The sequence below is a fragment of the Panthera leo genome, chromosome D1, assembly GCF_018350215.1.
Source record: "Panthera leo isolate Ple1 chromosome D1, P.leo_Ple1_pat1.1, whole genome shotgun sequence".
Taxonomy (NCBI): domain Eukaryota; kingdom Metazoa; phylum Chordata; class Mammalia; order Carnivora; family Felidae; genus Panthera; species Panthera leo.
The window spans coordinates 53,373,251-53,393,791 of NC_056688.1; the positions used below are offsets into that span (position 1 = coordinate 53,373,251).

At 46.3% G+C, this 20,541-nt stretch overlaps 1 protein-coding gene across 2 annotated transcripts in view; it reads left to right on the forward strand.

Moving 5' to 3' along the window:
* The window catches only part of TENM4 (teneurin transmembrane protein 4), a 598,010-nt gene that overhangs the window by 513,327 nt on the left and 64,142 nt on the right, over positions 1 to 20,541 (forward strand). For both annotated transcript variants that reach the window (XM_042904074.1, XM_042904075.1), the window contains 2 exons: positions 13,494 to 13,613; positions 18,288 to 18,549. In XM_042904074.1, the coding sequence (XP_042760008.1) occupies positions 13,494 to 13,613; positions 18,288 to 18,549 (382 nt within the window). The remainder of the gene's footprint in view (positions 1 to 13,493; positions 13,614 to 18,287; positions 18,550 to 20,541) is intronic.

Here is a 20,541-nt window from a genome sequence, read left to right on the forward strand (position 1 = left end):
GCAGGGTAGGAACAGGACTCTCCTGAGTCCTAAGTGAGGGCTCTCTCAAGCAGTAATTCTGGTGTTTATAAATCAGGGACTTAGGACACCCTGATAAATTTCGAGCAACGAGAAGTAAAAACATTGGAAAGCCATGCATCACATTACCAAGACTGGCCTCAATGGAGCTCTTAGGGTCAGGACTTACCAAATACCTCTGCAGTGAGTCTAACCAGCCCTCCAGTCTGATCCTGGAGGCATCAAAAGTTGGCTACAAGTGAGCCCCGCAGTGCTGGGCTGTGATGGACTGTGATGTGGACAGAAGCTGCTACCTCAGGACAGTGCTCTGGCAGAAGAGAGAGCTGTGCCCACCTGCCTCCCCTGCCTCTGCCTTCCCCTCCCCCGCCTCTGCCTCCCTCTTCCCCTCCCACTCCGGCAGGACCCCGCACATCCAACCTGTAGGCCTCTAGCACCAACCCCAATCCAAAGAGAAGGCGCAGAGCAGCCCCAGCTGCTCAGTCTCAGGTCCTTCAACTGCTCTGCTATCTGACCATTGGCTTACCAGCTCTGCGATGTGGGTTTCTGCCCTGGCCCAGAATCCTAACCTCACTTTCTGTGCCCCAGTTCCTGAGACGAGCAACCCAGGACCCCTGCCACCCAAGGACTCAAGTCTTTCCTTCTCTTGCCAGGCTCCTACCCTTGCCACATCTGGTCCTGGAGCTCCATCCCTGCTCTGCTCAGGAACTTGGGCATTATTGCCTGGTAACACACAGGACATCCACATCCAGCCGCCCCTGGGAGCCACCTCATCATGGCTATGCCCCTGTCAGATCCTCCTCCCCTGTCCCTTGAATGACTGTTGACTTTAAACACCACCTGTCAATTGCTGTATGCCTCAGACTCAGTCTGCTGAGTGGATTTTCTGCATGCCCCTTTCTGCGTCTCTGCCCAGCATTGTCCCCAACCTAGGAAGTGAGTCTAATTGTGGTCCATCCCTATCTCCCCTTTCGGAGTGAAACAACAGAAGTCTCCCTTTTCCAGGAGAAAGCAGAACCCGTCCTGTGCTCTGACAGGAAGACAGGACACACAGTCCCTGAATGGACTTGTACACCGAGAGACTATATATGGAGTCACACGTTAGCAGAGTTGCCTCAAGTTTTTCTAACAGCACAAACCATCTCCTGAGAATTCTTAGAAGCAGGCCTCTTGATTTGAAGCACAGAGAACAGCCTTTTGGGACATGTCTCATACATTCCATGTCCCTGTCCCCACTCTTTCTAAGCAACATTCCAGGCAGGAGACTTGCTCCTCCAAAATGATCTCCACTGGCCAGCCTCTGTCAGGACTGTTTCTCCTTTGCCACAGCCAATGGATTCGTTTCTGTGACATAGAGTGTTATGAATAGTCCAGGGCTCTGTTCTCGTGTGCACCTCCGTCAGCCAGCAGAATATTCCAGAGGGCTCCTGTGGGAGATGACTCAGCCCGAAGCATCAGCATTCAGCAGTCAGGTTGCCTACAGGCTTGGGTGATCTGAGCTGCAGCCTGAAAGCTCATGCTCCCTGAGAATCTGAAGGGCTCAACAGCCACATGAAGCCAGAAGGTCACAGAATGGTGGCTTCTGGGCTCTGCAGGAGGCACAGCCTGGGGGCTTAGGAGACACTAACAGTTTCCAGACCATCTTGTCACTAGATGCCCCCAGGTGGTGTCAGGGTACTATAGCAGACCTGTCAATGTCCCAGCCTTGATGTCTGATAGAGAGGATCCCTGCCCAGCTCCAGACATCACATACCTCACCTATAAATGAGGGGCTTGGATTCAATCCCCGCAAGGAACTTTCTTAGCTGAAAAAATAAATTTCTGTTAATCTGAAGAAGATTGTGGATTTTTCCTGCTATCTCCCTAGACATATACAAAATAGTCTGAGAGAAGAAGCTTTTTCTGAATGAACTGGAGTACTTCCCTGTGATGTTTATTCCATATACCCAGCAGGTGATCTGGAAGCCTCTGGTAGAGTCTGAACCGAACCCAATTCCAAATGGAAGAACAAAAATCAGGGTACATGGGCAGAGCCTGGTGCTCGATTCTAGCTGTGGGAATGTCTGTAGGTCATGCTGGCATGACCTGGGAGGCAGCATCCCTTTTTATCCCATACTTGTTATACTTCCAGATATGACGATTTTTTTTTTAAATGATGATATTCATTCCAGAATCTGAGTTCCTCAGACATGGAGATTGTGTCTCATTTATTGTTAGTTATTCAACTGCTTAGAATACGATAGAAAATAAAACAGAAACTACAGGCACTGCCCTCCTGCAGTTTCCATAAATAAATAAGAAAATGGATAAATAAATATTACCCAGCACTGTGTCCATCTAGTACATAGTAGGTGCTCAATTAAAGATCCAATAACTGAACCCTATTTTTATTTACCAGACCTCTGTCTGAGTTTCTCTTCCCTCAACCCATATCTATCCTTTCCTTTGGGCTAATTGAAATAACTATACTCATTTTTTTTTTTTGCCTTCATCATTTTCTTTCATTTATTCATGTGATATTCATTTATTTCTTTCCTCAACATTTACTGAATGAATCCTATACACCTAGTCCTGTGCTGGGCACTGGACTTAAAAGGTGGGAAGAACATGGTTGTTACCCTCAAAGAACTGGCAATCTAGAAAAGAAGATGAGATCTTTGAACTAGCGAATACACTTTAGTGGGATGAATATATTGTGTTTTGTTCACTAAAGCAGGGAGTGCCTTCTTTGTACTGGGGAAATAAGGAAGAGCTTCACTGAAAAGCAGACCTTCAAGGAGAGGTTAGTAAGAATGAGAAAGACATTTGAGGCAGATGAAGTAGCATAGACAAAGGCAGAGAGGCATGGAAATGCATGCCAGGACGATGACATGAGACGTAAATTTCACATGGCAGCAACACAGGATATGAGAATGGCAAAACGGGACGTAGCCTGCAGAGGCCAGCAGGGGCCAGATCCTGAAGGATGTTAAATGCCAAGCTGAAGACTGTGGGCTTTGTCTGGAGACAGTGGGATACTGCGGAAAATGACTTGTATAGCACAGAGTTGCTGGTGCTATGGTAAAAGAACAGTGATAAAGTTTGGACAGTTGGGGAGCTCAGATCTACACGGTGCCTGAAGAGAAGATCGAGTCCAATTCCCTGCCCTCCAATAAGTCAGGAACATCAAAAGTTAAGTGATTAGATCAAGTTCTATCATTTTTGGCCTAGGGTCAGTGAAAGAAACCTAGGAAGAGCTTTGAAATAAGTGAAAAAGAATGAAGCACAACTAGGAGGCAACTTTTGAATATAATAATCAATAGCATATTGAAGATTATTTCATTAAAAGAAATCACAAACACACACCACTGTAACTCTAGCACAGTACCGTGGTCCCGAGATGGGTGCCCAATGTGGTCCATGAGGTACAGGGAGAAAATTAGAGTGTCTACCTGTATTGAGTTTTTACCTTGAGAAGTCATGTTTTAGTCAATGTTTGAGTCATATAGGACACTAGGTTTTCACTCATTTGCTCCCTTGGTCCCAATGTTAGTTGGTAACAAGGTGTTCTTAGAGAGACAGTGAACCTGTACTGGTTGATTCTGGTGTATTACAACATGACTTCAGTGTGTGTGTGTGTGTGTGTGTGTGTAAAATCTAGTTGCAAATAAACCTACGCATAAAATGGTCCGGTGCCATAGAAAGATCCTTGTAGAGTAGCTGCAGATCAAGGACAGTACAGTGTGAGTACAAGCAAACAAACAAAACAAAACAAAAATGGCAGAGCTGGTACTTCTAGTATAGTCTTCTCAACTCCGCTCTCAAGTGAAAACCAATAAGGTTCATTTTCATCAGATCGAACAGAAAGGTAACCAAGATTCAAAGTTTTCAAGAATCTAAAAAATGTTAATCCAAAGACTCAGCATTATCAAGAAGACTATTTGAAATACAGGCATACCTCAGAGACGTTACAGGTTCCATTCCAGATCACTGTAGTAAAGCAAATCATGCAATAAAGGAAGGCAAGTGAATTTTTCGGTTCCCAGTGCATATAAAAGTTAGGTTTAAATTCTATTATAGACTATTAAGTGTGAAATATAATTATCTCTTAAAAACAATGTACATACCTTAATTCAAAAATAACTTCATTGCTAAAGAATTCTAACCATCATCAGAGCTTTCAGTGAATCATAATTTTTTTTTTTTTTTTTTTTGCTGGTCAAGGGTCTTGCCTTGATGCTGATGGCTGCTGACTGCTCAGGGTGGTGGTTGCTGGAAGTTGGGTGGCCGAGGCAGCTTCTTAAAACAAGTCAACAATGGGGGCGCCTGGGTGGCTCAGTCGGTGGAGCATCCGACTCTTGATTTGGGCTCAGGTCATGATCCCAGGGTCATGGGATCAAGTCCTGCATCAGGTTCCACACTGGGAGTGGAACCTACTTAAGATTCTCTCTCCCTCTATCCCTCTCCCGCTTACACTCTCTCTCAAAAATAATAATGCTAATGATGACAAAAATGAAGTTTGCCACATTGATTGACTCTTGCTTTCAAGAACAATTTCTCTGTAACATGTGATGCTGTTTGACAGCATTTTACCCACAATAGAACTTCTTTCAAAACTGGAGTCCATCCTCTCATACCTGCCACCGCTTTACAAACTAAGTTTCTGTTACATTGTAAATCCTTTGTGTCGGTTCAGCAGTCTTCACAGCATCTTCACCAGGAGTGGATCCCATCTCAAGAAAACACTTTCTTTGCTCATCCATGAGAAGCCACTCCTCATCTGGTCAAGTTTTATTATGAGATTGCACTAATTCAGCTATGTCTTCAGGCTCCACCTATAATTCCAGTTCTCTTGCTCTTTCTACCACGTCGTCAGTTACTTCCTCCACTGAGGTCTTGAACCCCTCAAAGTCACCCGTGAGGGTCAGAGTCCACTTCTTCCAAATTCCTATTCATGTTGATATTTTGAGCTCATAAATCACAAATGTTCTTCAAGGCATCTAGAATGGTGAATCCTTTCCAGAAGGCTTTCAATTTACTTTGTCCAGACCCACTAGAGGAATTTTCTATCTATGGCAGCTATAGCCTTATGATATGTATTTCTTAAAATAATAAGACTTGAGGGGCGCCTGGGTGGCTCAGTCGGTTAAGCGGCTGACTTCGGCTCAGGTCATGATCTCACGGTCCGTGAGTTCGAGCCCCGCGTCGGGCTCTGTGCTGACAGCTCAGAGCCTGGAGCCCGTTTCAGATTCTGTGTCTCCCTCTCTCTCTGACCCTCCCCTGCTCATGCTCTGTCTCTCTCTGTCTCAAAAATAAATAAACGTTAAAAAAAATTAAAAAAAAAATAATAATAATAAGACTTGAAAATCAAAATGACTCCTTGGTCCACAGGCTGCAGGATGGATGTTGCGTTAGCAGGCATGAAAACAACATTTATCTCGTACATCTCCATCAACGCTCTCAGGTGACCAGATGCATTGTCAGTGAACAGAAATATTTTGAAAGGAATCTGTTTTTCTGGGCAGTAGGTCCAAACAGGAGGGTTTAAAATATTCAATAACCATGTTTTAAACAGAGTGCTGTCTTCCAGGCTTTGATGTCCCATTTATGGAGCACAGGCAGAGGAGATTCTTAAGGGCCCTAGGATTCTCAGAGTGGTAAGTCAGCACTGGTTTCCACTTCAAGCCACCAGCTGCCTTAGCCCCTAACAAGAGAATCAGCCTGTTCTTTGAAGCTTTGAAGCCAGGCACTGACTTCTCCACTCCAGCTATGGAAGTCCTGGATGGCATCTTCTTTCAATGGACGGCTGTTTCAACTCCATTGCAAATCTGTTGAGTGTCGCCACCTTCATGAGTTATCCTAGCTAGATCTTCTGGGTAACTTGCTGCAGCTTCTACATCAGCACTTGCTGCCTCGCCTTGCACTTTCGTGTTACAGAGACAGCTTCTTTCCCTAAATCTCATGAACCAATCCCTGCTAGCTTCCACCTTTTCTTCTGCAGCTTCCTCACCCTCTCGCAGCCTTCAGAGAATTGAAGAGAGTTAGAGCCTTGCTCTGGAGGATTTGGCTTTGGCTCAAGAGACTGTTGTAGCTGGTTTGATCTTCTATCCAGACTACTCACACTTTCTCCATACCAGCAATAAGGCTGTTTTGCTTTCTTATCATCGTGTGTTCACTGGAGGAGCACTTTTAATTTCCTTCACGAACTTTTCCTTTGCATTCACAACTTGGCTAACTATTGCATGAGCCCTAGCTCTCAGCCTACCTCAGCTTTTGTAACGTGCCTTCCTTACTAAGCTTAATCGTTTCTAGTTTTTGGTTTAAAATGCTGGAACACTTAGGAGCCATTTTATGGTTATGAGCTGGCCTAATTCCAATATTGTCGTGTCTCAGTGAATAGAGAAGCCTGAGTAAAGGGAGAAAGACAGGAGAGCAGCTGGTGGAGCAGTCAGAACATACCCAGCATTTATCCATTAAGCTCACCATCGTACATGGGCATGGTTCGTGGTGCCCCGAAACAATTATAGTAGTAATATCAAAGTTCACTGATCACAGATCGCTATAACAAATAAGATAATAATGGAAAAGTTCGACATGTTGCAAGAATTACCGAAATGTGACACAGAGACATGAAGTAAACACATGCTGTTGGAAAAATGGCGCCAATAAACTTGCTTGTTACAAGGTTGCCACAAACCTTCAGTTTGTAAAAATGCAGCATCCGTGAAGCACAATGAAAGGAAGTGTGCCTGTGTGCATTTTTATCCATTAAACCTTGCACTAACTGCATATGATTAGTATTAGCTAATGACGGCTGCACATGTGTACAATTTGTTAATAAATATAAAGACATCCACAAAGCCTGCTCAAAAATGTTTACAAAAAAGGTGTATACTCAAAAAGAGCCTTAAGAGCCCTTCTCTGGTGATGTGAACTCTGATTTTTTGAGGCATCTAAAACAAATTGAGAGTCTCGATTCCTTGGGTGTATATATGTGCCAGACGGTAAGTAGTTTGAGAGGTGAAGTGACTTTCCCAGAGTTCTCATGGATAATTAATGATGAGTCCTTAGACTTTCTTTTCTCACCTTCCCAGTGAGAAGTTTAAAAGTTTAGGAGGAAGGTGTCTTCTAACACATTATGACCAGTGGGTTCCCAAGAATTTGTTTATAGGTGGAAGATGTCAGGCTAGAAAAGCTAGTGAAGGAAACTGAGGCAGAGCCCTGAGATGGAAAGGCAGAAAGAGAGGCCAGCACAACAGCTAGTGTGTCCAGGCTGGAAGGAGGGTCTTGGAGGCTACAGTGTGGATAAGGTCAGGCTTGGACAGAAACCCCCTTGCTGGGGTGGTTTGACAGCCCCATGAAGTGGGTTTCTCATTTGGGCCCAAGTAAGGTTCTTACAAGATGTTGAATAAAGTCTAGGAGATGCTGGGAAGATCGCCAGTCAATCAGCAAGAGCTAGCAGACAACGGTTTAAGGGTTCTTACAGGTCAGGCATATAAGTCTGTCTAAAGTATGTAATACAGAGGAGTGATTTTCATAAACGAGTGGCACGGAGTATCAAATACTTTAAATCAGGGAAGAGCTAAAGTTACCTTTTGCCACCTAGATCCCAAGTGATTATTCCGTTCTCCTGAATACCAGTTTCCTTAGCTGTTCTCATTTAATAACTAAAAAGTTAAAGCTGCAGCTTTTCTCCCTTCATCTTCCTTTATCTGCATGCATAATAGGCATTGAATAACAAATCTGACTTAATTTCCAGCATTCGTTTTTTGTGTTTCTTTTTTTTTTTAAGTTTTCGAAAAAAGAGGTACAGATAGGAGGCTATAGACCCAAGGTAGTAACACTGCAAGCTGAGATGGTGTGGATCCTCCAGGGGAAGGAACCCAGCCTTGGGATGCAGTTTGGGCTGATCAGCTAAAAAGGCCCAGCCCCTCCAGCCCTCGGTTCCTTGGCCATATCCCCATCAAGGTCAAGTAGCTCTGAGTTCCCAGGCGTCACCCCCACCCCCTTCAGTGACAGAAACACATCAGTTCTTTATTCGTTCAATGAATAATTTATCAAGAGCTTACTCTGTGCTATGCATTCAGATTCCAGGGCAAATACCAGTTTTAGTGGAGGCTCTCTTTTGCCCACTTAGACATGAACATCAGTTATGCCCAATGCTAAGAATATAGCGGTGAAGGAGATGTGGCCCTTGTCTTCAAGGAGCTCATGGGTCTGCCTGGGAGGAAGATTGCCCCAGTGGTTTTACGGAAGTAGGCCAGAGGGGTGGGAGTGTGGGGTACCACTCGATGAATGCAGGTGGGTTTCAGGTGAACAGGATAGGTAGAAGTTTCCATAGAGAGCGAACAGTTCAGAGGTAGGTATCAGGATTGTATGAACTCCATGAAGATTCTAAAGCTAGGGATGATAGGGCTACTTCAGCTAGAATGGGTAGCACTATATTAAAACCATTATACATATTTTTTAAAGATAATTTATTGTCAACTTAGCTAGCATAGAGGGTAGACAGTGTGCTCTTGACTTCAGGGGTAGTAGATTCCCGTGATTTTCGCTTATGTACAACACCCAGTGCCTATCCCAAGTGCCCTCCTCGGTGCCTATCACCCATTTTCCCCTCTCCTCCATACCCTCCCCCCCATCAACCCTCAGTTTTTCTCCGTATTTAAGAGTCTCTTATGGCCTGCCTCCCTCTCTGCTTGAAACTACTTTTTCCCCTTCCCTTCCTCCATGGTCTCTGTTAAGTTTCTCATTCTTTTTTTTTTTTAATTTTTTTTAACCTTTATTTATTTTTGAGACAGAGAGAGACAGAGCATGAATGGGGGAGGGGCAGAGAGAGAAGGAGACACAGAATCGGAAGCAGGCTCCAGGCTCGGAGCCATCAGCCCAGAGCCCGACGTGGGGCTCGAACTCACAGACCGCGAGATCGTGACCTGAGCTGAAGTCGGACGCTTAACCGACTGAGCCACCCAGGCGCCCCTGTTAAGTTTCTCATTCTTAAACATGCATTGGATTCTATTTGACATCAGGATGGGAAAAAACTTCAGCTACATGGGCCGCTGAGAATGGAGGTCCAGAGAGGTCCGATGATTCTCCAAAGTCCTATAGTTAGTTACCAGAGTCAGAAGTAGGAACCGACTCCCTGGCCAGGGCGCTTCCCAGCCTATCCCCTACCCGCCCCCCCCCTTGCTTGACTGACAGTTGAGGTTAGCTTCTTATTTGCTTGATTTTGTTTCGAGGTGTTTCTGTCTCTCCAACAGTTTCCCCTCTTGACTCCCAACCTGGCCGCTGTACTCAGGAAGCAGTCAGGCAGATCTTCCTCCTCACTGGTGTCAGCAAGGGCACCTCAGTCAGGCCCTGAGCGTGATTGGACTAATGCCAGCTCATTTGATGCGCACCCCCACCCCCTTGGCCTGGCACGAGCGCTCCTTCCTGGCAGAGTTCACTCAACCTAATTGCCTGTTTTGTGCCCCAGCTGCCTGACATATGCCAAACCCATGTGTTGATTCACTTATGTCAGAGACAGCTACACTCGAGCATTTCAGGTTGGCTCTGGTGAGCTCCAGCAAGCAACCGGGGATAGTAATTCCCGCATTTAAAACCCCCTCATCTAACACAGTACACAGTGCCTAGCTTATTAAGTAGGTGCCCCGGTTTTTTAACTAGAGTGAATTTTAGTGGCTGCAGGTACCTAAAATAGTAGTAAGAGTAAAGATCTGGAAGTCAGAAGTCCTAGCTTTGAGTGTCCACTCAGCCAGTTTTTTTGCTCTATGACCTTGAGCAAGTCATTCCTTTCTGAGCTTCAAGTACTTGATCATTTCTCCCCTAATAGACACTCAGGGAGCAATGTCCGTGCTTGCCCTAGCCCCAGGGGATGTGGTCAGAGCCCTCCTCTGACTCGCATGCAAGCATGTAAGACAGCTATGTAAATGTGAATGATAGAATTCTGTGAGTGTCACGGTCATGGAGAGATCCTTGGAAGTATCTAGGGGAGCCTAGAGGAAGAGGTGATTAGTTGTGCCAGGAAGACTTGGTATCAACCTCACTGAGGTGATGACAGCTTAGATGGGACCCTGAGGACAAGGAGAAAATAATACCCCAAAACTCTATTATGCCCAGATAGTGACCAAAGGAAAGCAAAACCTGTCAAATATAGGACTGGTGAGAGGAGGGCCATATGAAGCAGCCGGAAAGCCAAGTTTGTGATAGTGATTTGCACCCCATGTTACTGACTTCTTGCCAAGGTGTGGTCTTCCGTTATAGAATTTCACGGTCCGAGCATTAACTATTTGTCAGCCACATTGACCCTTAGTGTGGGGTCTGTTCCCGTGGCATACAGAAGCCGAGGGCTCATGCCCGCTTACGAGAACTGATTGTTAAATGTTCGGGAATTCTGCAGGCTAGTTTTTGAACACTACTCTTCTGAAAAAATAAAGTGTGTGAAATTGAAATTAAATAAATTTTATTAAAAACAAAGATAATCAACACTCATCACTTCCTAATTATTTTACTATATTCCACTATTCTCGTTCTCCTAAGTTTATTAGGACTCTTGTGTCTTGTGGAGGAAGGACTTGGTAATAGGGTCCTACTGTGCATCTCTTCCCAAGTCTGGATTCAGTGACATCTCGTTAATAGCATGAAATCGGCCAGGGTGGAAGTATTTACACCACAGAAATAGGCAAACGCTACCAATGAAAGCTATTTTTCTTTTGAAAGCCAAGTATTAAATGTTTACCAGTATACCACGGGTGGTATCCATTCAATAAATGGGATGAAGGGAGAAAGCATTTGGAAGCCCAGGACGCACATCTTTTCAAACCTCCCTGGACAAAAAAAAACACAGCATGAGACACATTTCAGAGGCCTCCACAGAGCCGACTTCCCCCATCTCCTTTGTCCCAGAGAGGCCTTTGTGTTAAATTGGGTTTTCTTGACAACTGAAAATCATGGTTAAACAGGAGGAGGATGGAAGTGTTTTTCTCCAGGACCTAATTCCTGAGCCAAATGCCTGTTTTGGCAAGAGGCCTCTGTGGTGTACAGGGGTACAGGGAGTCGACTTAATCTTCTCCAGAACCCAAGCAACCCATGGGACCCTGGGCTAAAATTACATCTGCTCTGGCTGGCCAAAGTGAAGGCTACAAGATGGCCAAATGGTGCTGATTTAACATTTCCCAATAATCAGGAAACCTCCAAAGAGAGATCATCAGAGGATGCTGGCCCGCATGTGTATGAGGGGCAGCAGCCAGGGCAGCCCCCAAAAGGAAACCATCCCCGGAGGGCTAGTTGCCATCCAAGCAGAATCTGAAGGCACATATGTCAGGACAAGGCTGGACAGTCGCCAGCACCAGGATGAGATCTGTTAGTAATTCTTTGGAAGGACAAAGTTCCAGCAATAAGAAATTCAATTTTCCTCCATTAAAGAAGGCATCTCTCAGTACCAGCTGAATACAATTGATGGAATAAATCTTTCCCATTAGTGGAGAGATAATTTCACATAAATGTATTGGGAGACCTTCAGAGCAGGACTGAGAGTCTTTGCTGAGCCTCACCGCTTAACTCGTTTGTCGTGTAATTGCATTTAGACCAAGGGCCTCGGAAGGAAACCGCTGACTGGATTAGCATTAACCAGATTGGGTGTAGTGAGGTGAGGTGAGGTGAGGTGGGGTGGGGTGGGGTGGGGTGGGTGGGGTGGGGGAGGGGAGCTTGATGCATTGTGGGTAGTTGTTCTTGCCTTCTGAAAGGACAAGCTGACACTAGTGAGACCAGCTGCTTACAAGCCTGGTGTTAATTGCTTTTCTCATCAAACAGAGAAAAGTTTATCACTCTAGGAAGGTAGAGATGTAAGTACCCAATGAGGCAGAGGCTGTTTGAGATCCCTTTTTTATGAATGCCCATAGGTCTCATCAGTAGCCCTTCTCCAAGCCAGAAAAAAAAGCCATCTGAACAGAGGCAGATGGAAACAGTTGTCTGGATACTCACACCTGAATATTTGCCTCAGATCTGGCTTGTCAACCAGGGCTGTCTCCCCAGTGCCCTGATGCCTTAGGATGTTGACACCACTGAGCACCTCCTTTTTCTCCCGTTGCCAGTGGTAAACAGAATGGTCTAAGTTGGGCCCGGAGCTGTGAGCCCTGCATGTGAGGCTTGGCTCTGCCACTACCCGCTGCGTGACTTGGGGCAAATAACGTAACCTCTGTGGACCCGTTTCCTCTTCTTCCACCAACTCATTGATTTTCCAACAGGCTTTTCTCTGGCTTCTCCAGAGACATAAGAATCCAGAGTTGCCTTCAGAATCACTCCAAAGCTCTTATTTCGTCTAGAGAGATGTGGTTTCTGTTTTCCATGTTGAGGTCCTTATAAAATATCTTCTGGTGAAAAGGTTCCATTTCTGATGTATTTCTGATATATTTGAAAAACCATCATTCTAGATGATCTCTAATTGCCCCACTCATTTACTCAATCCACCATTGTTTTAAACAACGACCTAGTGCTTATTAGGCATTTCCAGGCACTACAGAGAGAAGGAAAGGAGTAGTCCTTGACCCTGCCCTCAAGGAGCTCACGATCTAGTGGAGAGGAGGACTGTGTGCAGTGTGGCAGGGTATCTGGGTGTTTGTGTCAGGTTTTGGAAGGAAGTGACTAGTCTAATTAGGGTCATCAAGACAGACTTCAGGGAAGAGGTGTCATTTGAAGCCGAGTCATAAAGGATGAGAGTGTTGGGGGAGGGGTGCTGGAGTGACACTGAGGCAGCTGGGAGAGCGCTGCACGGACACAGAGGCTTAGGCAACACGTGCCTGACAAGTTGGGGGGAAACAGATGGTTTGTTGTCTGGGATATAGAGGGTAAGTGGGAGCGGGGATATTATTGGGAGATGGCGACAGGTTCCAGAAACCACTCCAGGGGGATGCTTAGCATCTGCCCTTCTGCTGTTTCTAAAGCCAGACAAGAGGATGTACCCTCTATCCTGTTCACTTTCTCGAGAGTATGTCCGCTTCCACTATGTCCATTAGTGACAATAATAGCCACTGTCATTCATGGAGCTTGCTCTGAAGAAACAGAGTTTCAAAGAGCTGTCACATACTTTTGCAACTTTAGAGAGCTAGAAAGTGGCAGAGTCAAGCGTTGAACCCAAGTCTCATGATTCTGGATTCTCAAGCGTAACTCTGTAACCCGGCTGCTAACTCTGCTGCTGGTGTAGCCCTCTTGTATCAGTTTATCCCCTTACTGCATAACATAGAATCCTTAGAAAATGACGTCTAGTAAGGTATCTACAAACATCTCCCAGTTATAACCCTTTAGAGAACACTTCGATGCCTTAAATTGAGTCAATATGAAAAAAAGAATATTACTCCTCTTGAGTAAATACAGCGAGCCCCTGGGTGCCCAGATATGTCTGAGCGGCCTGCCTTCTGTCTTCTGACCTCCAAGGCTTCCCTGCCATCCAGGGTTCTAAACATGAAAAGTAGATGACGTCATTCTCTCTTCTCTACCCACAGGCATGCGTGTGTCATTCGTGGTCAAGTGATGACATCAGATGGGACCCCACTGGTTGGTGTGAATATCAGCTTCGTCAATAATCCTCTCTTTGGATACACAGTCAGCAGGCAAGATGGCAGGTAGGAGACCTTTTGTAGAGCAGGGTTAGTGAAGGTCCTGTTCTCGTGGTCTTGCCACATAGCTGCTGCTGGAATGGCAATGTGGAAAGAGAATGGGACCTGAATTCAGAGGCCTAGCTCTGCCACTCACTAGCTGTGAGACCTTGCACCTGACTCTGGCCTTAGTCCCTTTGGCTAGAAATTAAGCAATCTCTTCTCGTTTGGTTCTCAGAGTAAGCATAGGGTACCTTATACATGTTATCCTGCTCAATGGCTTATAATATAAAGCACTGTCACATGGGCCACTTTCCTCAGACCAGACAACTCCAGAAATGTTCGTATTCCTGCTGTGTGCTTTCCATCTACAACTGCCTAGGTCTGTGGAAGCCACTGGGCGATGACAGAACTCTGCCCCTCGGATCCCCGCGAGAACAGTCGGTAGAAGGAAGTAAAGTTTCTTCACTCACTCTAACTCTCCATTTGCTAGAACAATTAGACAGTTCTCCTCACCTCTCTGGGCCTCAACTTCTTCACCTATGAATGGTCCTAACACTAGCATCTCACAATTTGGTTGTAAGGATGACATTCCATGATGGATGAGGAAGCGCCTTGCACACAGTAGGTGTTTAATAAATCTTAGTTTCCCTTCCCTCCTCTGGTTCATTGCCATATTGCCAGGACCTGGCACACGGTAAGGATGCAGTAAATATTAGCAGTTTATTAAAATTACAAATTATTAAATGATGAGGAGGTGATGATTGTGGTACAGGCCACTAGGAATATTTTGGAGAAAATGGAAAGAGAAGGAAGAAAGTGGAACAATTTAGGCTGTCGGTGGTGACAGGTCCTCGATTTTTAATAAAATCAGGTGGTGGCAGTCCATCTGGCTAAGTGTGGGCCCATAAGGTTGATTTTCACTCTGTGTTGGAAATTATGCTCCAGCCTGATTGATTTTAGCACCTCTTTAATCCAATATCAGACGTGAACATGTCCCGGCCGAGGTGATAATGAAGTAGAGGCTCATCTGTTTGTAGACATGTGTGCCTCTTAGACAGAGTGGCAAGCTTGGCATGGGGAGCCCTCTCCCCCCTCCTCTCCCTGTGAATGGGAAGGGGCCCAGCTAGAAGGGGCTGGCGACCAGTGCCAGGAGTAATCTGGCCGGCCCAGACCACTGTCCCCTGCCCCACACACCTTCCAGCCCAGGAAGCACGTCAGTGCAGACGTTCAGTACGGCATGGGGGAGTATATCTTTCTCATGCTCTGTCTTCACTGCCTTCCAGCTTGGGGCTGCCTGCTAGATGGAAGTGGCAGATGTGAGCATTCTAGGCAACAGGTATTGTGGCTACATCATTACCTGCTGTGAAACAGTCATCAAGAAGGAGCCGTGGGGACTGCTCTTTTTTTGTCACGAAAGCTGTCCATCATTCCCATGAAATGGCAAATCGTCAGTCCTTTGCCTTTGCTGTACTTGGTCAGAGTGGGTCCGTAAAACACTCTGGAGTCATGTAGGTTTGGTGGCCCTTGAGAAGAGCCCACTCCTTCGCCTCCAGGCTTTGATTCCCCCTGTGTGTACTGCCCCTGTGATTTCCGTGGCCCCTTGACAGCATGGGGAGCCTGGGAGGCAATCGTCAGCCACACTTCCTGCATCAGTTTACTAAATCACATCATAGGAACCAGAGTTGCAGAGAGCTTGAGTTTCAAAGCGATTCTTAACCAGTGCTTTATGGGGCTTGAGTTTTCCTCCCAACTAGACAGTGCATAATGGAGGAGAGCCATTACTGACTCTCCAGGTGCCTGCAGATCCCCATTTGTTATGTATGAATCTTGCCCATTTCCTTTCAGCTTCCCTTTCTTTCACCCTCCTTATCTCTCACACCTCGGGAGAGCCCGTAAGGCCCGAGACATAGCCTGAATGTCACAGTGTATACAAGTCTGTGGACCAAGTCTAACTCAGCTCTGTATCCCTCACTTCCCAGGCAGGCACTGTGCTGCCCACTCTCGCCCAGCTCCCCGGTCCCTTTCACATACCCACCACACTGGAATACCAGACATCAAGACTTAACTAGAGCCAAAGAGATCGATAAAAAGATGGAAAATAGAAGCCATGAAGAATAATTTGTAAAGAATAGCAGACAGAAGAAGCAGTCCAGGCTCGCTGAATTGAAAAAATGGAGGAATACGGAGCATGATGCCCTGGGAGTGGGGTTCTGGGCTTTTCCCATTCCTTATCCCATCTGTCTAATTAATAACTGCCAAGTGGTTATGATCATCATTTTACATGATGAGATTGAGGCTCAGGTGACAGAAGTCACCTATGGAGTGAATAGCAGTGCTTAGACAGGCCCTGAGCTGTTTGGGCTTCGCCTGAGATCCAGGCCTTCCTTTTGTGGTCAGAATCACATCCATATCCACAACAAGGTTTCCCTCCAGATGAACAGGCCCAGCTCTTGGCAAGATCCAGTCACACCCAGCTCTTGGCAGGGCCAGCTGCCCCTAGCCCACTCACCACCTTGAGAATATGTCTTTTCGGGTTTGTCTTCGCTTCCTCCCCACGCTCATGCTCTCGTGAAAGGAGCTCGTGAGCCGGGCCAAAGTTCTGTTTGATGGTTACAAATGTTCTGTCAAAGTACAGATGCTCTTCAGGTCTATGACAGGAAAGTCGTTCTCTGGGTATTTCCCCAAACCATGGATATTCTCTTAGAGAGCCAAAACCTAAACTCTTGGTTCAGAACAAACTCCGTCACTGTTTATTGAAGATGACACTGTCCTACTTCTGCTACCCAAGTGTGGGCCTAGAAAGGGCTGAGTGAGGAGCAGGCAGAGTGGGTGAAAAGTTTCAGCAAAGGACAAGAGTCAGGCTCCGGAGCCTAGAATCCCGAATCTGGGGGCATCGTCTGTCAGGAACAGGATTTGGCACTAGGTCAGGGCAGTTCATCGTAAAATCCCGGGGAGAGGGAAGAGCAAGCCAGAGCAGAGATCCCAAACCCGCATAAAGGTGAGGTCCTGTGTTAGAGTCTCTATAACCAACTGCACGGGTGAATGCTGGGTTGGTCTGTAACAATAGCCCAAGTAGGAAGGAGCCTAGGGTGTTCAGTTCAGAAGAAACTGACAGCGTCATTCATACAGTCCTTCTGTAAACTATAAGCGACAAGTGCTGGGCTAGATTCTGGAAAGAATGAGGAATCATGCACCTGGGCCAAGCAATAAACATGTGACTCCTGGGCGGTGTGTGGTGGGCCAAGAGGAGGAGGGCACGTGATGCCCTGAGAGGGAGGGAGCTAGAATTCTGACCAAGTAAGGAGTTTGCAGGAGCTCTCCAACCACAAGAACAAGATGAGGACAGGCCTTGAGAATGCATCCTCAAGTAGTGGCTAAAAGACTCTGTCCAGAGACATCACAGCCAAGAGGTGGCAGGTGGACCGGGCCACTGTTTCTAAGTCCTGAAGGACTGTCAAAGGCAGAAGGAGTCACCCCAACAGGTAGAACAAGGCCCAATGGCTAAGTAGCTATAAGAAGAGGGACCCAGGCTCAATTCCAAAAATAACAAATCCTAACAGAACTAACGGAAGATAGGACAGTCCTTCTGTGGATATAGCAAACTCCTCATCACAGGGAACCAAATGGTCCCTTGCTGGTGATTCCATAGAAGAAAAGCATCAGACTGGGAGAGGGCTGTGAACAGTGGCCAGCTGGCCACCGGCTCTCCCGGACACCACAGAGACCTCACGGCAGCAGGGAGTCTGGGCCTCAGTCTTCAGCTTCCCTTTTGCACCTCACCCGTACTGTCATTTGTGCCTTTTTGTAATTCCAAAGGCCTGCATTGAGTAATCTATCATAATCAGAGCCAAAATTGCCGTAGGATCATAGGATCTTAGTGACTTAAGAATAATCCCTTTGAAATTTAAGAAACAAAACAAATGAACAAAGAAAGAAAGAGGCAAACAAATTTAAAAAAAAAGAAAAGAAAAAGAAAACAGACTCTTAAATACAGAGAACAAACTGGTAGTTGCCCGGAAGGGAGGTGGGAGAGGGGATGGGTGAAATAAAGTGGGTCAAGAGCACATTTATCTCGGTGAGCTCTGAGAAACGTATAGAATTGTGGAAGCATTATATGGTATACCTGAAGTGAATATAACACTGTATTATTAATTATACTTGAATAAAAAATCCATTTGAACCTTTTCGTTTTATATATTGAGAAAATTGAGGGCCAGAGAGGCTGAGGGATGTGCTCGAGATCGCAGAGCAGTTCATGGCAGAGGCAGGACTAGGCTTAGGGCTCCTAATACCAGGGCAGGACCTGTTCCACTTCATTCTGCTGACTTCTCACTGAGCTTCAGCTCTAAGGGTCCCTAGGTACCAGAACCACCATAGCAGAAGCTCATCAGCTGTCCTGTGTCCCGGCAAATGGCTCTCCATAGCAGCGATTATTAATGTTGGTTTTGGTAAAATCTCTGTAATGAACCATTTCCCCCAAAACCAATGCTTTATGGAATCTCTGTTACTGTTTGTGGTTATAGTGAAGTCTTTAGGTTTTATGGTCTCCTCAACAAGTGCTCAGACCTTTTGGTGTAATTTTTTTCTCCTTTATATCTCTCTTTGCCCCACCCCCACCCATTATCCTCTTCCTCCTCATCTCCTGTTTCCTGCTTTTCCTGCTCCCCCCTTTTTCCCACCCCTCCCCCTCTCAAACAGCTTTGACTTGGTCACAAATGGCGGCATCTCTATCATCCTCCGGTTTGAGCGGGCACCTTTCATCACACAGGAACACACCCTCTGGCTGCCTTGGGATCGCTTCTTTGTCATGGAAACCATCATCATGCGACATGAGGAGAATGAGATTCCCAGCTGTGACCTGAGCAACTTCGCCCGCCCCAACCCTGTCGTGTCTCCATCCCCGCTGACGTCCTTTGCCAGCTCCTGTGCAGAGAAAGGCCCCATCGTTCCAGAAATTCAGGTACCCAGCTTTCTTAGCTATATTTCTCTGTGCTTTTATTTCACCTGTGGGGTGGAGGAGGATCTCAGAGACAGGGGAAAGGGAGATCTCATCAGCCCACCATGCAGAATCCAGCTGCCAGACCCCACAGCAGCCGTGGCGTGTGATGGTCACCCCTCTTCCATACTCAAAACACAGGAGCACTGGAAGCTTCCTGGCACACTCAGGCATATAATAAACTCCCACTCCTTTTCCGCTCTGCCATCCAGTTCACTTCCACTCTCCTTTCCCCCCAGCCTCCAATGTCCCCCTCTATCATCATTTCTGTGGAAAATATTTATGATGATAGGTTCTACCAACAGGAGTGGGACACACAGGCATCATAATAAAGGTTCAGTGAGAAAATATACATGAGGCGCTTTAGCACAAGGTGTAGCACTCAGTAAGCGCTCAATAAATTTTCTCCAGTATTATTCTTATTTAAGATTATTTTACACACACTGCCTTCATGCCAGAGGCATGCTTTGGCTCAAATCTCTACATACAAGTGCTTTACTTAATTCTCATTAAAAGGAAGTAATGTGGAAAGATACAGTCTAATCGGATTGAAACCAAGATAGATTCTTGGCCTAACAAAGCTGTGGAGAGTGAGATGTCTTCTGCCATCCCAGCCCAATCTCAGATGGCAGGAACAAAGGCCAAGGGAAGAGAGATGGCAGGAAGAGGTCCCAGGCTCGCTCGCTTGCCCACCAAGAGCTCTGGTCATGTGCATGTTAATAGGTTGCAGGGGCCTGTGGAGCAGGGAGCGTATACACTTTCGTGTGTATGTTTCACGCCTGGCTGAGCAGTCATATCTGCGTGTGCATGTGCGTGTGCGTGTGCGTGTGTGTGTGTGTGTGTCCTGCTGATGGGCTTCTGGCGCCAGCCCACAAGGACATACAGCCATTTTGAAATTCTCATTGCACCCTCAGGTTGAAAACCTCGCTCCTTTTAGAGATTCGGCGCCGGTCTCCTATCTCAACTACCAGGCTGACCTTTCTTTTGAAATGGTTGTCAGCGGAGACAGAGCTTGCTGGAGAGAAGTAATTTGTTACTCAACCCTGGTTCAGCTCCATCTAGACATTTTCCCAGGAGCAGAGACTTTGGAACAAATGAGGTTAAAGGTCCCACCCTGTTCGCAGCGCTCCCTGAGCTGGGTGTCTGCGAGCCCAGCTGGGTCACAAACCTTGCTTATTATCAGATTCATGAAACACATGAAAACAAGCTCCTGGGTTTTCCTGGCCCTATCATTGGCCAGCCTTCGCAAGCACTGGGAGATGTACACTGTAAAAGGTGTGTTGAAGATAAATATTTATGAGAGCATCAGGATGGCACTCGAACCCTGCCTGTGGTTCACCAGGGTATAGAGCCTGCTTTGTCTAGAAGCTGCAAGCTGATTTTTAGGAAGGTTGCTTTGCTTTAGGCCCAGTCCCTAAAATTTTGTGTGCTCAGAACGGGGTAGGGAGAGCTCACCCCCATATGTGATATGAAATGGACAGAAAGGAAAAAGCTTTCTTTGTGAAGGCCCAGTTTCTCCCTGAACACCAGAGTAGAATAATCATTGTCCTTTTAATGGATACGTTAGCCTCAATTGATTTAATGTCCCCTTCTTAAAACAGAGCCCAGAGCATCAAGCTGATAGAAGTTCTCTGCTTTCGCCATGTGCCTGAGAACCCTGACATTGATTTAAAGTTTCCATCTTGGAAATGAGCCCATTACATACAGGAGATAAAGTGCCACCTTCCCCACCATTCTGTTCATCTAGCACAGCGTGGGGCACGGAAACTCCATGCCTCCAGTCTGACCCCTTTCTGTGGGTGAGCTGGAGGGAGGCATTGGCCACAGGCCCTTGGCAGGCCGTGCTCTCAACCCTGCATAATTGTTTGGCCAACCTCTTATGGTCTCTGTTTATTTTCCCAAAGAGGAGAGGTATTTGAGGGTCTTATTTTAGGAAAGTTTTGAGGGAGAAACTGC